The 20,644-nt window shown below is 40.3% G+C and overlaps 1 gene segment (V, D, J or C); it reads left to right on the top strand.

Annotated features, from left to right (window-relative positions):
• The first annotated feature begins 4,351 nt into the window (after positions 1-4,351).
• On the top strand, positions 4,352-19,722 carry LOC108497202. The segment is given in 7 exon segments: positions 4,352-4,398; positions 4,532-4,842; positions 11,282-11,357; positions 15,726-16,061; positions 16,467-16,484; positions 17,574-17,680; positions 19,412-19,722. Coding segments are annotated over 7 exon segments (906 nt in total).
• Positions 19,723-20,644: the final 922 nt, after the last annotated feature.

Raw genomic sequence — 20,644 nt, 5'->3', positions numbered from 1 at the left:
CTAAACATGCATTGGCATTAAGACAGGCTGTAATCAGATACACTGCTGACCATTCTATGGACCTATTGTAAGTTTTTTATAGGGTCTTTGAAAGAATACACTCAAGGCTGTACATCTTCTGCTGCAAATGAATCTCTTGGTTCATGCAGTGATGCTGCAGCAGAAAGCTGGTGGCTTCAGGGGCACAGGAAGGAGGAGGATTGGTGAATTGAGGGCAGCTGTACTAGGTATTATCAATGGACAAGCAATGGCAGTTTGCATTTCTAGAACTCTGTCTTCCTACTTCAAGTATTTCAGTCAGCTGTGTCAACACTGGACTCAGATAAAGGAAATCCATTTGTCCAGGCTGATGAAAGATCCTGGGAAAGAGAAACCTGGTGAGACCATGGGCTGACAGAGATAAAGCTTCCTGTGAACAGAAATCAGAGGGGTTTCTGCGATTAGTCCTTTTACATCTCGCAGAGCTTGGTGATGGAGGCACCATTGGTTCTCTCTCTTCCTAAATGTCCTGTGCCTGTGAGGTGCTTCTGGAAAGGCACACCTGAGACCTAGGAACACCAGCTCCTCAGTTGCTGGGGGACAAGAGAGTGGTGAAGCTCTGTGCATCTTCTAGTCTTTACATCTGTAATTGATATTCAGAGAAAGGCTGCTGGCTTACAATGTTCCTATGCAGGAGTCTTCAAAGTGGGTAGCATGCACCCCTGGGCGTGAGCAAGATGATGCACTGAAGCGTGGGAAGGGTGCATTAGAACTTTAGTGTTATATGTATATAATTATCAACTACTAAATATACATGTACTGGAGGTGCTTGTTTAAAAATATTTTACTGATGGGGTGCACAATGAAACATGTTTGGAGACCACTGTTCTACTACTTTCAACAAATACCTACAGATACCTTAAATTTGGTTTCTTACATTCTGCTGTAACAGTGTCCAACAGTGTCTATTTCTGCATCGCCTTCATGTCATCACTAATTTCTTCACTACCCTGCAGTAATTCTGGATTTTACTAATTTTTTGGGCTGTGAAGAAGGAAAGTTGACTTCTTTCAGAGTGTCTAAGCTCACAACTAGGAAAGGGTACTAGATGACTGTGGCCAAAGGCACTGAGGGAACATCAAAGTAAGAAGAGAGCATGGTGCCGGGAAGAAAGTAGGAAAATCATAAGAACAGGGTTCTCCACATGGAGCCAAATGTGGACATAAAGCATCTACCTCTGAGGCAGGAAACAGACTGTGTCCCAGGAATTTTCAGCAAATGGCTGGATCAGAAATGAAGGGCCCTGAAAGGACATAGCAGATGGGGGAGATTAGATTTGAAAGTATTTCTTAAATCCATTTTACCCAGCACATGATCTGTAAGAGAGCAGCATGAAGAACCTTCCCTGAATGGTCTGCGTACCCCAAGCTTGTGTGAACTGGGCCACTACTGGGCAATTTTACCATCTCCAAACCTAGAAGCTGCCTCTTTGCTGTAAGAATGCAGGATGGAAAGTTTGGGAAACAAAAAGGAAGGCAAAGAAGAACCAGGAAAAGTGTAAAGGTGGTGAGGTGAAAAGTCAGAAGGTCTGAAAAACTTGGGAAGAAGTTTAGAAGTGGTAACCAGCAAAGCTGACACAATGAAATAGAATGGATGAGGAAGAGGAACTTGCACCAAGCAAGCAGACACAGCAGCTTCCATTAGAAATGGAATTAGAATGGATTGGTTGGGGATGAGAGGTGGGAAAGGAGCAGCATGGGTCTGGCTGGGCAAGGGATCTGTGATGACAAGCCTGAAGAGGAAGGATTTCTCTCAGAATTGTCTGCAAAGAGTTGACCCTGGAGAAACTTTCTGTACTGGTAGAGGCTACTGAAAGAAACTGGCCTGACATGCCTTAAATCCACTACGACTAAAGAGAAATCTGATGCTCATAGTCACCATTGACCCAGATATAGTCCTAGTCCTGGCCATAAGCACTAAGCCAATATGTATCTCCGAAAATGGGTTGCCAGTGCCTTCCTTGTATTGCAACAGGCATTTTTCTCTATCATTTGGAACAGGAGAGCCAGCCTTTGCTTGATGGTCTGTTCCATGATACTAGTTTCCAAATCCAGCACAGATCCCTGCTAAGCCAGTACTTACTGTTTCCAGTTTATGTTAAATATCCTTCAGTAGAAATCTTTTCCTTGTTCCTTTGGTTCTCTTCCATGCAGTCAGGGTACCTCTGCCCTTTCCTCATTGTCACTTCTATTCTATGATCTCTTTTTCCATTAAGGAGGAGATGAGGTTCACTGGTAGGCTGGGCTGAATATGGTGGCCTGAGAAGAGGCTGCCATGGCTCCATGTCCCCTGGCCCAGCCAGTAGCAAGGCTGAGAATGTATCCCGAGTAGACACACATATATACAAAGCATATACATGTACACAAAACCAAATACACAGATCAACAGAGATGCAGTCACCCCACCCACAAACAGAATCACCACTAATTACCTTATCTTTCATCCCCCTCTGGCTGGGGTGTATAGTGGGAAATAAGGATTCTAGGTAAGGATTCAGTAGTGGCAAATAGATGTATACGTATATACAATGTGCAAATTTTCCATAGGTTTCCATATTTGGACATTGAGTCCAGTAGATGCCCCTGGATCCCAGTCACCACGTGTGCCAGCACCCGGACCTGTGAGCCCTCAAGTCCTGCAGTTGCTGGTATGCACATGCACACACAAACCTCCCACACAGCCCCCTCCCCAGGAGATGCCTGGGACTCCCCTGCTCCACCTGCCACTGCTCTTGCCATTAGAGACATACACCTGGAACCCAGGTCACCTCACTCACTTTACAGATTGTCTGGCTTCGTGTTCACTAGTGATCACACACTCACACACTGTCCCTCACCCCTGCTGCCAGCATGATGAACAAATGGTACCTCTTACTGGTCGGTGGCCCTAATCCAGCTTCTGGTGCTTAAGTTCACTCGCTCTGGTCTCTCCAGTTACTGGTACCTATGGTAATAGACAGTCCCACCCTCAAGTAAATACTTAGAAATGGGACTTAATAAGACATGGGTATGCTGAGCTAAGCAGGTACAAAGCATAGGCAGACAAGCATATTCACCAGCATCCTGCTTACCTGTGTGACCCCTTTCATAACTATATTTCTCTATTTCCCTGCATTTATTCTTCCTCAAATACAGTAGTTCTGCGTCTTACTTGGGAAGTCTGAACATACTTGCCTTTATCTTGGTACATTTTGTTTTCCCTTGTTTCTTCTTTAATCTTAAAAGAAAATAGACTGAAAGAACTAAATATTTGGAAATGAAAAAAAAAAGGGCTGTCAATCTTGCTGCTCTTCAGAAAGCAGCAACATGTTAGGCAATTCCAGAGACATACACTAGAGGTCCTGAGTTATATCCTCCAAATACTTTCTTCTTTTGGAGAGTCTGCAATCACCTGTTGTTTCCTGAGACAAAAAAAGTTATTCTAAGTAAAAATCTTCATCTGCTAACTGATGTACTGACTCTGAAAACAGCATAAACATTAAAAGAAAAATGTAAAAGATATGGCAGGTAATTAAAAACGAATCTATATGGTCTACAATTCCTTGAAAAATCACTGAAACTGTAATATATCCAGCACAGGGCTCAGTCTCACTGGAGCACAGGTAATTTATCCTGAGAAAACCCACAATGGCAAGAACTGGCAAGGGCTGCACAGGAGCAATGGTCGAACCCCTACTTCACAGATGCTAAGTGTCCGTGATACTGGAGATCATACAAAACTTTATATATTTATATCATGTATATTTTATATACATGATATAAAATGTATTTTCTTTCCCATCTGGGAAGAAGCTATAGCTTCTTGGGCAATTTCTCTTAACACCTTAAAAAAGCAGGATTAAAAAAGTGAGACAGGGAACATTCACTACCAAATTTTTGAGATTCCACTGCTCTGAATCCTCGTGTGATGCTAGGAACTCGACCTTAGGCCCCGAAAAAGTACAGTACTGCCAGGATCACAGACAGAACATGCCTCTTCTACAATTAAATAGAGGTAAAGGGAAGATATAAATCTCTCTAGAGCTTCAGGTAAGTATGGGAGGGGGGATATCAATAAAGTGTGAAGGATTACTAAAGATCATTGGAATTAAATCTGTGTGTAAAACATTGATTTTTTGTGAAAACACTAAAGCAAAACTTAAGAGTCACATGAATACTTAGCTTTGCTTTTAATAATTTACCAAAGAAAGTATGAAAGTTGGACAGTCCTTTCTCTCTTCTCTGCCCAAGATTGACAGAAAAATCAGAGGAAGGGGAGGGGTATCAGTGTCTCTTAACTCTAGGCTCACAGTGATCAGGAACACTTTGTCCTGGGACAGCTGAAGGGCCATGCTGACTGTTTTGGTTGCTCTTTTACCTGGTAAGAGACAATAGATCCGCCTGCAGCACAGCTCTCATCCAGGCCATGCCAGGCTTTGTTAGGTAAAGGACCCTTTTAGTTACTGTCTGTGCTCCTACTCCTCACTTTGTCTTTTCGTCTCTCACTAATACAGGTGTTGTGATCGGATACATCATCATTGCACAGCAGCCAGAAGAAATCTTTCAGAGAGTTGGAGACACTGTGAACATCTCCTGCAACCAGAAAAACAGTGACCTTGCCTTTATGTTCTGGTACCAGCAGCCTCCAAGAAATGGTCTGAAGTTAATAGTCAGTACTACTTCATTGAGGGAGAAATTTTATGAGGACGGTTATAGTGAGGCCAAGTTTGAGATAAGCAGAAAGTATACTTACACTGTGATGACAATCAAGAATGTGACATCCAAGGATGTAGCCACGTATTTCTGTGCCGCGAGTGATCACACGGTACAGAGAGAAGGTTGAGCACTAAGATAAAATCCCCACCCTGACTGAGAGAGAGATGGAGTCTCTAAAAAATGTGAGGCAGTTAGGAGAGGGGCAGAGGAAGAGCAGAAAAAAAGACAAGGAAGATGTTGGAGAAATAGACCCAGAACACTTTGGAGGGGAGAGAGACAAAGCAGTGCAGTAGCCTTTAGCTTCAAAGGCAAAAAGCCTTCAGAAATACAAACCTATAGATCAACATTAAGAATTGAGGCACTGCTGATGTGGTTAGTGAAAGGCGGCATGTATTTCTTAAAATTAGTGCTGCAGTAGCACACTCATGTTCTGAGCCAATAGTTCCTCACAGATACCGCCACAGCACAAGGGAAAGAGTACAAAGGAGATGGAGAATTCAAAGTTCTTCCACATACTGATGATGCACACAAAACTGAGTTACCCAAACAAAAACTGATTGATGTGGGAGGAGAGTCAAGCCCCTAATTATGGACATAGGAGGATGTCAGCGGTGCCAGTGGGGGAAAATGTACGCAGGGGACCAAGCATACCTCCCATTGTGGAAGGGACAGCCCTTTGGCATCTTTAAAAGCAACAGTGTGCACTGCAGCATTTTATTCACCTGCTTCACAAACTGCTTAAGTGCAGGATCCCTCCCTTCCTTGCATACAGTTCTGAGCTGGACCAAGGCATCTGGTCATGGCAAAACCTCATTGGCAGAGAAAAGAAACCACAGAAAGCTGCCATCACGTGGTGCTCCTCTAGAGAGGAACAGCTGAAGGCAGAAATTTCCTCCCATTGTGCTTCTCTCTCCATTGCTTGCAGAGACAAACTTTTGCTGAACTAGTTGCTCTTCTGTAATGGACCTGGGAAAACTGAAGGCAGGGTTTTATTAAGGTTCCCTTACCTGTCACTCTCTGTCCATGCTCCTGTTTTTATTGCATAACCTGGAACTTACCTCTTCTTCAAAGGGAGGGAAATGGCACATGAAAGAACAAAAGGTATTTTTAAGGAAGTATGGCTATACACTTATGTGCTTTAGGTTTCTGTTTTTAGGCTGTGGCTTTGACATCTGTATACCATTGATGAAAACCCAGTTGTCTCATATGCTCCTGTGAAGGGCATTGCATATCAAGCATTTAATTAACACAGATAGCAAATATACTGTGCTGCTCATTGATATGGCAAAGCTGGGTATGCTGAAGTGAAACACACTGCGTGATTATAGCAAAAAAAAAAAAAAAAAAAAGAGAGAGAGATGATAAGAGCTGGTGAAAGCAAGGAGCTGGAACCAGATCTGAGCACGTCCTGTAAAAGAGCCTCATGCTCCATTTCACCAGCACTGCTAGGAGACTTTTGTACTGCCAGGATGGATCTCTCAGTTTCATGCCAGGATCATAGTCTCCTGATCAACCACGCTACAGAAATGTTACTTTGCTTCCAGGCTCTGCTCTGAAAGCAAGTAACCTGTTCTTAGCTAAGAAAATCCAGACCCATGACAGAAACTCATGCTCGTTGTAGTCTCACCCTACACACAGAGAAGGCTCTGAAGAGATTAAATCTAGTTGCATACCAGACTTACTCCAGTCCTCCAAAAACATTTCTGAAAGCTTCAGCTTCATATACCACCCTGTGCACACCCTTGTAGCCAATATTCTTCTGACTTCAGGAGTTGCTCAGCAAACATAACACACGGTTCCTTGCTCCCAGGGAGCACTTGTCCGCTCCTCAGAGCACCCTCAGGTCCACGAGCTCCTCACTGTTCATATCAGGCTGCAGACATACAGCAAAGAAGCACTGAGAACACATTGTCTGTCACATAGCAGAGACGAACTGAGCTCCTTATCCTCTTCAGCCTCTGATCTTTTTGTAGAGATCATCTTTACACAAGTATGAAACATATTCATGCTATTGCTGTCTGAAATTATTACTAGTGATTCAAATGCCCTGTGAAAGTTTTTTGGAAAATAGTTCATGCTGGAATCATGAAGGAATATAAACACTGTGGTGGTGACTTTGGGGTGATTTTTCTTTTAGATCCTTTTTTAAAATACTCTTTTACTAAACTACCAGTTCCTGAAAAACATGTTATAGTCTTAGCTCAGACCTTTTTCATAAGCACTGCAAACCAACTTTTTCAACTCTGGTAGTGTAACAAAGGAAGGATCCCTTTCTCAACTCTTGAGCAGTTTTAATTTAGCATGGCAAATGCAGTTTTAAGGCCTTGGCATAACAAATTTATCAGTGACCTTCAACATACAGCAGTTTAATGAGCTGGCTATTGACTGGTCACAGCTGTGCAACTTCCAGGCAGTAGCAGAAAACCACAAAGATCTGTGTTCATTGCTATCTTGAAGTTCTGCGGTTACAGTTCCCTCTTCCAGCTCTAAGGTACAATTTGCTCCTATGCAGTACTTCTTTTATCAGCTTGAAGTGGCTCTGCACAAAAAGCAGCTATTCTAACAAGTTTCTTGTGAAACAGCTACTTTCCTCCTCATCCCACTCTCTGTAATCATATTTATTCAGATTATTAATCAGATCCCTTCTTTCACCATCTTCTATTCTCAGTGCAGACATGCCCTGAAAAAATGCTGTTGCTTAACTTTAGGGGTTTGTGGTCAAAAGCCCTGACTGTTTATGAAAATCTTCCTAGTGTAAATCTCCGGTAGTCTCTGTAGTAGGGCCTGCTTCTTTGTAGCTGCTGCTTCTGTAAACTCTAAAGAATTGAAGACTGGTGTAAGTGATGCAATCACTGTGTTCTTGTGAAATTCTTCCACTAAAATGAAAAATTGTTAGAAAGTATCTCCCTAGATGTCTCTTTCTTACATATTCTTGTCTTTCCTTGTCTGAAGCCTTACACAGCATGGCCCATGAGCCTCTTATGAAAGACATGGAAATGAAAATCAAGGAACTGTCTTTCCTTTCTTCCCTCACTCTCACTCATTTGAATTCATGGCCTGAAAGGCCTTTGCTTTTGGAAGGTTACAGAGGAACATTAAAGTGGGACAAGGCTGGTCTCTGCTGGCATGTCTTGGAAATTGCCTAATGAACATGACCTGAGGAGCTGTTAGCACCACATACTCCTTCAAAACTAATAGACAGGTGATTTCCTTCTTCTTAAATCAGGGACACGTATGAGATAGAGTCTGTTAGTGACAGTGAGGACACTAATGGAGCAGTAGACTGGACATGAAGACAGAATGGGTTTAGACCCTGAATAAATAGTGTTGAGATCAGAGGCAGACTAAGAGCAAGGCAGGCAAATAATATCCCACTATTAGTGTTATTATTTAAGCAGTGATAGACAAATACAATCCTAAATATATTTTTTAAAAGAATTCAACATAAACAGACAAATACCTTTGTCACTTCCATAATTAGTGACTTAAGCACCCATTTTCCTGTGATAGAAGAGAGAATAACCTAGGGGCATTCCAAGATGACTAGTCCAATACCTTGCCTTCCATAGTCCTATGTCTTGGTCCTAAATGTTTCAGCTTAGTCTATGTTTTTTGTTCCTTTCCCTGGGACACTGGCAACTGTTCCCAGCTGAACAAGCTGTACCAGAAATTGCCAGTTTTTCTGTGATATCTGAAAAGATCAGAAAATAATTTGTGATTTTCCTAGTAGAATAATCTTGTTTTGAATGATTGTGTCCTGTAAATAGGCTTTACAGTCTATTTTTTATATCAGAGAGACTCAAGTGTAGCTATTAAAGAGTAATATGAACAACGTTTACTGCAACTATGTGTTAACGTTTTGTGTGAGAAGATTGGGCCATTTATGTGTTAGGGAGGAAGATAAAAGTAGCCAGTTAACTGTCACCATCAGTTCCCACACCCTTCAGACAGTCTGCAAAATTACACCCAGATGAAGCCTTTTCAGAGGAAGAATCACAGGCCCTGGGAGAAGCTTGTGCTTCTGCTTCCTGTATAAGGGCAATCAGAGGAACACAAGTTTAAGAGCTCAGCATGCTAGTTCTCTCCCTTTCAGAGCAGCTGTGACAAGTGCAGCACAGACCACAGAGGATACTCTCAATCAAGACCAGGCTACAAACAAAAACACCAGCCTGTAGTAAGCAAACCACTCTGATTGCAAACAAGTTATTGTGGGTCTGAAGTCTCTTTGTCCCCCTGGGGCAAGAAGAGAGCAAGAGTGGAAAGGAAAGCAGCATGAACATTGGCATGATGTTACCAAGTGAAAAATAACTACATTTAAAACAAATCAATAAAAGAAAATAAAGTATTACCTTTTTGACTATAAGAAAAAAATTGGGATTTTAAATTCAGGGATAAAGGATACACTAAGAGGTAATTGGACTATCACACAGAAACAGCAGTGGCAAAGGAAGGATGTGGCCTGTGGTTCTGTCATGGTTTAACCCCAGCCAGCAACTAAGCACCACACAGCTGGTTGCTCACTCCCCCACCATCAGGACCAGGAAGAGAATTGGAAGAGTAGAAGTAAAAAATTCGTGGATTGAGATAAAGCGAGTTTAATAGGTAAAGCAAAAGCCGTGCACACAAGGAAAACAAAAGAAGGCATTCATTCATCACTTCCCATGGTCAAGGAGGTGTTCAGTCATTCCTAGGACAGCAGGACTCCACCATGCATAACCATGACTTGGGACAACAAAGGCCATCACTCCAATCATCCCCCTCTTCCTTCTTATTCTTCCCCCACCTCACTTTATATATTCAACATGACACCCTATGATACGGAATATCCCTTGGATCAGCTGGAGTCAGCTGTCCCCACTGTCTCTCCTCCCAACTTCCCATGCACTCCCAGCCTCCTTGACAGAGTGGCAATATAAGAAGCAGAAAAGGACTTGAATTTTGTGTTTGCACTGCTCAGCAACAACAAAAACATTTCCATCTTATCAACAGTGCTTCTGGCACAAATCCAAAACACAAACCCACACTAGCCACCGTGAAAAAATTTAACTCCACCTCGGTTAAAACCAGCACTAGTTCTTATGGCAATCTTTCATGGTGACTGATTGACAAAAATGGGAGGGTGGAGTCATAGGTGGGATTGTTTTTGTACGAGGTTGTATCGTTGTGGGGACAGGGGTACACGATGATACATTCCCCAGGAGGCCTTTACAAAAACCTATACGCGCATAAGCCTTGTGGAAGAGCGTGTTGAGGCAACAGCAGAGAATTCTGCAGGAGAGCGGGCATGTTCTGCCTTGGTTTTTCTTGACAGACCTAGTATGCTAGGACTTTCATCATGTGAGAACTGAGCCTGCCCTCTCTGGGAAGCAAGCTAAGAAATTCTGAGATATTGAAATAATTTTCAGCAAGCCAAATTGACTGCAGGTGCACCTAAAGCTTTTCAGAGTATGCAAAGCAGAAATTAGTACTTTTTTCTGATGCGCCAATGTTTGCAATAGACGACAAAATGGTTCTTTATTAATGTGATGCAAGTGCTAGAAAAGGAGTTCTGTCATGTAGCAGAGACACTATATGAAGTGTATTGGAATCTTCTCTCTTAAATAAGCCTCCAGTGTCCACTGACTGATTCATGCCTGTGAGAACAAAGGTTCTCTCTAATCCTGCTCCACACTGTCTCACATCAGTTCTTCCTAAAGGGTATCAAGGGTTTGTCTGAGACCAGTCAACTGATTATTCTGGACTCCCTTTCTGTGGATTATTTTAATATATGAGAAAATTGAATGGGATCCTGAAAGTCTATTCAAGATAATTGACCTGTCATGGAAGGGAAAACAAATGTATTTGCTTTAGCTCAGTGCCAAAGGCAAACCACCTACATTTGACTATGAAAACCACAAAACAAGTATTATTTGATTATTAACTCCACAAGGCACAGAAAGGAAGCCTTCACAATGCTCAGAGCACAAAATGGAGAGTGAGGGAGCTCTGGTTGTAGAGGAATTCTGTTTCTAGTCAATGACAGCCTTTGGGTACATCTGCATGTTTTTGAGATCTGCAAAATGAGAATAGCAGGTAATATCAATGACGTAACATGGAGATCTGAGAAAGGTTGCAAAAACAACTTGAGGTGAAATGTAGACAATAAGTATCAAAAAACTCTGGCAAATGCTTTTATGAATGCTACAGATTATACAGTAGATTTCAAGATGGTTTTCTGTCAAACTCCTTCAGCCAGAAATTGAGTGACCTTTGGGATTTCAAATAAAGTAATGATTGCTTAAGCTTCTGCTTATAGTGAGTCAACTGCAGTGCATCCCTTAGCTTATGATACAGCGCTTTGTCACTGTGAATAATAATAAGTTGTTTTTCGGCGATGGCACAAAACTTACAGTAATAGGTAAGAAACTTTTGTTTTCTCTTTCAATTTCTTAATTTTCCGTCAAATCCCTTCAGCCAGAGATTGAGTGACCTTTGGAATTCCAAATACACTAATGATCGCTTCAGTTTCTGCTTATAGTAACTCAATTGCAGTGCTTCCCTTTTCTTAGCTTACGATACAACAGTTTGTCACTGTGAATTACGGTAATATGATTTTTGGCGATGGCACGAAACTTACAGTAATAGGTAAGAAATTTTTGTTTTCTCTTTCAATTCACTTCTCTTTAGAGAACTTCATCATTGTTCTCCCTTTCATTATTAAACTGGTGTGCTCCTGATGTGCTGGTAAACCAGTCTACTTTGGAGAAGAGACTAAGTTTAGTACTCTAGGTAAGGACACAAGTTTCATTTTGGATAACTGAATTAACGCATGTCAGTGAATAAAAAGCTGTCCATATAAAGAATTAGGATAAGGAATGGGTTAAAAAAATGTGTGCTTATCATAAAAAAATTGCCTTAATAAATCGACATATGCAAAAATCCTTATTTCCCCAAAAGTATAACTATTATCTGTAATGCTAGTTCTCCTGAGGCTACAGATGACTAAGGAAAAGTCAGTGAAAAGCTATCTGTCTAGAAAGAACTGACTTATAGTTACACTTTGAACAGTTCTAGAAAACAAAATCAAGACTATACAAGTTTAAATTACTTTGGATCTTTTCAGGGTAAACTAAAGCATGTGTTATCTCAGATAACTGTGAAAAACAAATGTTCTAGCATTTTTGGTTGATAAAACAGAAGGCACAAATAAATACTTGACTTTATAATAAGCAATACTAAGAGCTCTCTGCAGCTGTTTAATTCCTTGTTGTCATAGAAAGTAACTCTCCACAGCACAGCAAGTTTCTTTCCACTAAACAGGCTCATCAGGGTGGTGATAAAAGATCATTAAGGACAACGGTCTTTCTATTTCAGAATAGATGATAAACAGCCACTGAAAACCACAGAAACAGAATATATGTTTCATTTCAAATAGACGGAGCTCCCAGGGAATGTTTCTTTCTGGGCCACATTTATGGATTTGGATTCTCCAATCCAGAGGAAAACAAGGTTGCTTCTAAGACTGATAGCTGATGGTGATCTCTTCTTCTCATTGTACTGCTCCTGGAGACTTTTGTACCACATTGTGCCACTACAGAATAAATTAATTACAAGTGATAAAATTCAGTTTCTATAGGAAAAAACTCAATGATCAGATCATTTTTCAAAATCCAATGTGTATCTGAGGTGCCTGAACTGATGAAAATGAATACACCTATCCCTCATTGATCATAGACAATTATGCGGCTAACTTGAATAATCATCACTAAGAAAACAGAAAGAATAAAAGCAGAGACTTCTTTCCTGGGAAGGAGAAAGGGAGACGTGTTTAGGAACTGCTACAATTGGGAGAGTGGACCAGGATCCTGTGCTATATATTAAAAGTATTTTGCAAGTGAAAAAAAAAGACATTTATTTTACAAATGAAGGGTATTCATGATGTTGAAAAAAAATGAGGAAATTAAGGAAATGAGGCTGTTTAGTTGAGAATAAGCAAATTATCCTTTTTGCATATGGAAAATATTTTTTAATATTACACCTAGATAAAGGGATAAATATCCTCTAAAGAAATGGTGAAAGTGTCGACAACTGATTCACCGAAACCCAAAACAAAAGGACTCTGGATGCAGTATTTCTGATATTGACCTCAGCTGGTTAAACTCTCAGATGTGGTGGTGTTCCCTTACAGACCTTTGTTTTTAGGGACCATAGATTGCTGTACTTTGTGTTTCTTCTTTTACTGGTACCACATGAGGGGAGGGTTAGTCCGCAGGTTTGGCTAAGAGGACTGAGAGTAGAGGAGAGGTTTTTCTGCAGCCATAAAACAGTGTGAATAATGAAAGACTGTACTTTGGCAGTGGGACAAAACTCACAGTCATAGGTAAGTCAGAAATCAGATCTCTGTGATATGTGTGATACTGGTGTAGCGTACAAGAGCACTCTTAATTAAAAGCAGAATAATGATCTATAATAATTTTTCATAAGGCCATGAGAACAGGATTAATGCTTTATTGGTTGCTTATTAAAATGAGATACACTATTATAGATGTGTAGGATTTGCAGGCAAATTTTGAGATCTTTGTGTCTGTAGCCTTTGTCTTTCATTTCTGGGAGCATCAAAGGAATAAATAATTCTGTTTCCTGCCATTCTCCAAGAAAACATTAGAGAGGTTGAGAATGAAAAATGCTTCTTCGGTCTGCAGGTTTTTGCAGTTTATCTATGTAACAATCCAAAGCAATGCTTCAGAGGTAGAGTCCGGATTCTCCTGTGTGCTGAATTAGGCAGGGAAAGAGTAACATTGCTAGCACTTTGCTTGCCTCTCCATAGATGGTTGGCAGGCTGCCTAACATTGCTCTGAGACACTGGCATCTGCTAACAGTCCTTTTCACAGCTTCTGATTCTCTCAGGACACTTCTCTCCTCCTTTTCCAGATTTGCTGTCTCTGCCTTCTCCCCTCCCAGGAAAGAATTTATTATCACCTATATCAAGGCATTTTTTAATCACAGGGCAAAGTAACCTTTCCCATCTGATAGCAAACTGTAGAAATACACGCTGGTACCTGTTCCTTTAAACAGTACCATTTTAAGGAACTAGGTGTCTGACAGGAAAAGCATAACGGCACTGAGAGTTACAGCCTGATTGTGTGCAGCCGTGTAACTGGGCTACTTACCTTTGGAGCTGGCACTGTGCTCAGAGTTATAGGTAAGTAGCTGTGATTAACCCGAGTACTCAATGTGGAGGACACTTGAAAATTTCCCTTGTATTAATGATATGCAGCATATACACAGATGATTTTAAAATGAGAGTAGGAGTGAAAGAGAACAAGGAATTATGAAACTGACCTTGCCATGATGGGAATGGAGGAACTGCAGTACTTTTTCTCTTAAGGATGAAAACTGTGTGACTGGGAAATCATGAGTTTATGCATGGAAGTGATTAAGCTTTGTGCCAGTGTCTACCATGAACAGTGTGGAAGATGAGAACACAATGGGCTGTTGATAACACTTTTTTCTTGTTGCCTTTGTTCTTGCTTTTACGAGTCTCCTTATTCCATGTAAAACATGCTCATTTTCTGGCTTTCTTTGTCTTTTCAGTAGTTTTATCATTCTTTCTCTCTGCCTTTTTCACCTACTTTCCTCTTTGTCTTTTATTGGTCTGTTCAATCTCTCTCATTTTTTCTTTTGTGTCCTCCTGTTGTTTCCATCTCTTCACTCATTAGCCATGTAGGCTATGAGTCAATGAACTTGGAGATACTTTTAGGATAGGAAGAAAAGTTATAAAGCCAAGTCCTAAATGGGGGCAGTAAAAGTGATCAACCTCATATCCACTGAAAGCAAAGCAGAGCAGTGCCAAATCTTCTAAAGAATTATCTCTATTAATATCTAGGTACAATTAAGGCTAACATTTGAAAGCAAACACTGGTGCTTAGGAGTCGAGATCTATGAAGATATAAATTTCTGCTAATTCTGCTAACTCTCTTACTCTACAAAGGAATGATCAGGAAGGACATCTACAATTTAGGGTGCCTTCACACTGAAAGAACAGCAATAGTTTTCTCTTTGGCTCCATAGTTCTCTCTGCCTTTCTGTTTCCACAAGCATTCTGCAGACCTGTTGGGTTTATCATACTCTACTCAGTATACTGAGGAAAAAATGGCTTTTGGAGTCAGTGGCTAGCTTCTGAGTAACTTCTCATTGCTGCCTTGTACATCCTTTTGACTAAAATCTGTTCCCATTAGCCTTACATGTAGGTATTAAACACTATAGGACGGGAGACAACTTTTGGTTTGTAGTGTATAAATTTCTGGCATCATTTTGTGAAGATGTGTAGTCTAGGAAGAGGGCTTCTCATACCTTGGATAACCTAAACAAAAAATTGCATGAAGATATATTTATTAGTCTTAAAATAGGATGACAAGTTAAGACTCAAAGCAAAACTTGTCCCAGGCTGATTCATATTACCTACCTCAAACGTTCACTTCAGACAGTGAGAAAGATTAGCTCTTTCCTTTCAAGTCACCTCTTAGATAGGGGGTCCAAGTAGGGTACCACATGACAGTATAATTCTGAACACTGCAATGACCATCATGTCTTAGCTACATCTTCAGGAATGTAGCTCAGTCCCTTGAAGATGCTTGTGCCTTAGAACAGACTCCCTTATCTATTAATACAATACTACAAATACAGGCCTTACACCATAACTGGGTACTCTTCTGCCCACCTCTTTGCTCAGCTTCTTTCCAACTCTCTTATTCTTCTGACAGAGGTAATACTAGAAATTCAAATACTCATGCATTTCTGTAACCAGACCTTTTATATTTCTGTGTATTAAAGGAAAACAAATGTTTTCAGTTTCCTGGTGTCCAATATCTAATAGATATTAGTTCTCTAATAGACAGTTGTTAAAGGGCCAGGTATATCAGGAGTGACATAACACAAACACAGTACAATTTTAAGGAGTTTCTGATTGAATAGAGTAATGGAGGCTCTGGACCATATTGCTTTCTGTTTCAGAGAAGAATAAGGAAATCATACCTCCATCTGTGGCCATCTTTTCCCCATCAAAGCAGGAAATCCAACAGAAGAACAAGGCCACACTGGTGTGCCTGGCCTCTGGTTTCTACCCTGACCACCTGACTCTGGTCTGGATGGTAAATGATGTTAAAAGGACAAAAGGAGTGGGGACAGACGAATTCTCCACACAGAATGGGAGTACCTACTCGCTGACCAGCCGACTGAGGATCCCAGCCTGGGAATGGTTCAACCCTTTCAATCATTTTGAGTGTGTTGCCAATTTTTTTCAGAATGGAAAAGAGGAATCCGTACACAAAGTTATCTCTGGTGATGCTGGTGAGTAAAAAATGTGTATCACCATGCTGTACAAACTAGAAATCACAAATCAAAAGTGTGTGTGCTATGATATGAAACACATCTATGTAAAACTTCTATCCAGGGTGTTGTTATGGCAAAATATATATCTAAATATGTAGGTATTAGCATATGTCTCTTCATATTCCTGGGCCTCTCTATCTACATTAGCATTATATATTTATAGTTTCTGCAGCTTTTCACTGAGAAATCTCTGTAGTATAGTAAAACATATAGTATAATAAAATATATATTATAGTATAATGAATTTATTGAACTAATGAATTATAATGAATTAGGCAGTATTTTGTAAACTGAAACTTCTAAAATTTATGGTCTGTTTGATTTGAAAAGAAACATGACTTTCAGTTTATTTTTGTCTTTCAGGTTGTGCAGTTACAGAAGGTATGTGTTTCTTCTCACAGGCAAATATCTGTACGTATTTGAATTCCAGTTTTACTGACACTAAGTACAAGGTGTGTAAGATTTCTACCACCTTCTGAGTAGCTTCTGCTTTCTCATCTAAGTGATTTGTATGTTAGATTTTATAAAAAAAAGAAAAAAGGAAGAAAAGACTTTGGGAAGGTTGATTGTGCATACTGTATGTAGCGATGGTGTTGGGTTTTAGCTCTTCCTTATGGTTCCCTTTTGAAAACACAGAAGAAATATTGGAACCTTCCTGTACAGTGTAATTTGCTCTTTATTATCTCCTCCTGTCCTTAACACTGCTTTCTGTTGGGAAGATTCTTGCTCAGCCATGAAAGAAATGATTCCTACTTATCCAAGCAATTATATCATGAAGATTGAGAATCCAAAATTCTGAATATTTCCTATATAAAATTCGACATACTTCTAATGGCAAGTCACATCCCCCTCCAAACTGGAGTTATATAGAGATGATATCCAGATTACAGATTACATTTCTTTCCTTTATGTATACTCACTCCTTTATTTACTCCTATTTTTCACTAACTTCTTTAATGTTTCAGGAATTTTAAAGCTGAACCAACATTGAGGTGGTATCTCAATACTACTGCAACTCCTTAAGAGCGAAAAATCTACAAGAATAAACTTCTAAATACCATGTTATTCCGGGCTGTGTAAAACTCTCCTGATATGTCAGCAGCACTCATAAGGCCACTGACAGTAATGAGAGAAAAAAAATCTGTATCTTGTGATTTGGCTTATTTTGTGTTCCTAAGAGGGAATTCAGATGAACAGCCTGGTTTTTCAGTAGGAGTGGCAACACAGTACATTCTTAGCATAAAGCCAGTCTCTGTTCTTTCCTCAGTTTGCTTTCTCTTTTGGTTCTTTGGATCACTATGTTCTTTCCCATCACCTGCTATCTGGTGTCAACAGAAACATTCATTTGGCTCTAGTTCCGTTATGTCACTTAGCTAAAGATTTCAAGGGTTCATATTTGATTAAAACTACATTAGATCTAGTATCTCGTGATGATGACAATTCAATACACAAATGATGCTTTTTTTGCAGACTCGTACTTGCGGTATGGAAATTCTGTGAAGCTCACTTACCTCATTCTCTGTGGCAAAGCCTTGATCTATGCAGTTTTGGTGAGCAGTCTGTTGTGGAGAGCCAAGGTAAGCTAGTGTGCCACTTGAAGGCTGAGCTTACTCACTAGTCAAGGATCAGTGGATGCAGGCTGGATCTATCCTCAGACCTATGGTTTTTCTGCATGTGATCTGCCAGGCTCTGTGCAGTCTAGTTTGAAAAATCACGAGAGATGAGTTTTCTATTCCTGTTTTTCCAGAACTCAGATAAAATCAATGCTATCTAGCAGAGAAATTCCTTCGCAAAATACTCTTTAAACACATGAAAAAAATGAGACTTAAGGACAAATTCTGTAGAAAGTAAAGAAGGGAAATATGAGATATATCATACTTTTCTGTAACCATTAAAAAGGGACTTATGCCTGCAGTGAAAATAACAAGCAGGTTTTTTGAAGTGATACAGAGGATAAATCTGAACAAATATTTACAAAAATTTACAAAGAATTGTGGGATAAATCTGAACAAATGGGAGAAGTTGAACTAACTGCCAGAAAATACTTTTTATTAGTAAGTTTCTCATATGACTGAAAGATGTACCCGGTGAGAGCAGGGGAAGCCTCAGCACTTGTCCCTTTAAAAGCAGGACAGGAAGATGTATTTGAAAAGTGACCTGGCAGAGTTGAGGGCAAGTATGAACACAATCTCAATTATATTTTTGGACCTTTTCCAAGGATACCAGAGGGAGTGGATGTGTATTTTACTGGATCACGATCATAGAATCACAGGATGGTTTAGGCCAGAAAGAACCTTTAAAGATCATCTAGTTCCAACCCCCCTGCCGTGGACAGCAACATCCGTCACTAGACCAGATTTTTTAAAGCCATGTCCAACCTAACCTTGAACCTAGCCTTTCTGGGCAACCTGTCCCACTGTCTCACCATCCTTACGATAACAAATTTCATCCTTTAATCTAAAGCTACCTTGTATCCATTTAAAACCAGTGCCTCTTGTCCTGTCACTGGAGGCCTTGGTAATACGTCTCTGTTATTCTTAAAAGTCCTCTTGTATACTGAAAGACCTCAAGAAAGTCTCCCCAGAGGTTTCTCTTCTCCCTTCTGAAGATGGGGTTGTTCTCTCAGTCTGTCTTCATACAAGCCCTCTGACAATTTTTTGTGACACTCCTCTGGATCTGCTTTAACATGTCCAGAGATGGACACAGTACTCCAGGTGGGGTCAGTGGGGTCATGTGAGAGCAGAGTAAAGGGACAGAATCGCTTCCCTTGACCTGCTGGCCAGACTGGGCTTTTGATGTAGCCCAGGATATGGTTGGCTGTTCGGACTGTGAGTACACACAGCTGGGTGACATACAATTTTTCATCCACCAGTATCCCAAATTCCTTTACCACAGGGCTGCTCTCAAGCCATTCATCCTCCAGTCTCTACTGATCCTGGTGGCTGCAGGGTTCACATGGGCCCACTCTTTAAGTCTGTCCAGGTACCTCTGGATGACAACTCTGATTCCCTCAAGCATATCAACTTCCACTCAGCTTGGTGTCATCTGTGAACTTGCTGAGGGTGCACTCGATCCCGGTATCAATGACACATTGATGAAGGTATTAAATGGTGTTGGTCCCAGTACAGGCCCTTGAGGGAAACCATTCATTACTGGTTACCACTTGGACATTGAACCATTGATGGTAACTCTCTGGGCATGGTCATCCAGCCAACTCCTATACTTGTCTCTTTTGCTCGGTGGTTGTGGTTGTTGTTGTTATTATCATTTTTTTTAAATATTTTTTATTCTGTTTTGTTTTCAATTAGGTGGGTGGCAAGTTGTATAAAGAATGAATGAAGACCCCTCTTCATCACGTCAGCAGAAACACAAGTTATACCCTCTACCTTTCCATAGCAAAGGATCTATGCTTCTAAGAACTTCTAAAAATTTTTTGATGATTCTTTGTCCCACTCCTGTTCTCCACTTTGTTGTACTCACTGCTGGATTTTTCCTGTGCTTCCATATCATATATTATCATATTGTATTGTCTCATATGTTTAAAACTAGCACCTTCTTAATGCTCAGAGGCTAAGAACTCAGATCCTTGATTTAGGAATAAATTTTTAGCTTCTTTTCCACTGAAAAAACATGAGTTGTTGTTTTTTAATTTGATCTTTTGTAGTAATAATGTCCTACCACACAACTTTCAGTGATGAGTGGTGTCATAAGGAACTCACATTAAAACTCATTCACTGACAATCTTTATAGGAATAATTTATCTGTTATGGGAACAGAAGACGACTCATCCAGTACTTAGACTGTGTGCCAACAACTGGAGCAAGGCTGCAGGCTTTAGAGGCTTGCACACTCCAGTGGCTAATTTCTAGCCAAAACAGATGCATAAGGAAACAGAACTCTAGCCAGAAGAAAAGTGACACTCTCTCAGGAGAGGCATGGTAGCTGCTTTCTCTCTGTAGCTGCTGTTCTTACTTGAGGTTAGCTTGGTGATGGCACCACACTCATTGTGTTTGTGAAGAAAAATTTTGTGAATAGATTAAAGGTTGCCTGACAGTTAATGTGTTTGTTTCAAAAGGATCTGATGACAGGTTTGAGAAGAAGGTGGCATATCTTTTTTAATGTCATTAAAGGAAAAAAATTATATCTAATTGGTAGAGGATAGATGGGTATAATCCCATAAAATGGAGTTATTTTTCCTGCTCTGTACTTGTAACTCCTTTAATCTCCTCTAACTACTTCAAAACAAGAGAAAATACTATATTGAAAAATGATTACAGAAATTATTTATGTAGTCTTATGGCTGTTTCAAACAAAATGGAGAACTGTTTCCTGAAAATACTTTTTTCAAAAATGTGTTTATGGGTCTCACATTCACAAGATGTGGACAACCTCGGCTAGTGGAAGGTGTCCCTGCCCATGGCAGGGGGTTTGGAACTAGGTGATCTTTAAGGTCCCTTCCAACCCAAACAATTCTGTGATTTTATGATTCTATGAAACACTTTTTGTTATCCTCAACCAAACAATTTAATTGTCCCTCAATA

Source organism: Lepidothrix coronata, unplaced genomic scaffold (genome assembly GCF_001604755.1).
Source record: "Lepidothrix coronata isolate B3197 unplaced genomic scaffold, Lepidothrix_coronata-1.0 Scaffold46, whole genome shotgun sequence".
NCBI lineage: Eukaryota > Metazoa > Chordata > Aves > Passeriformes > Pipridae > Lepidothrix > Lepidothrix coronata.
This window is presented reverse-complemented; position numbering and strand designations above follow the sequence as displayed.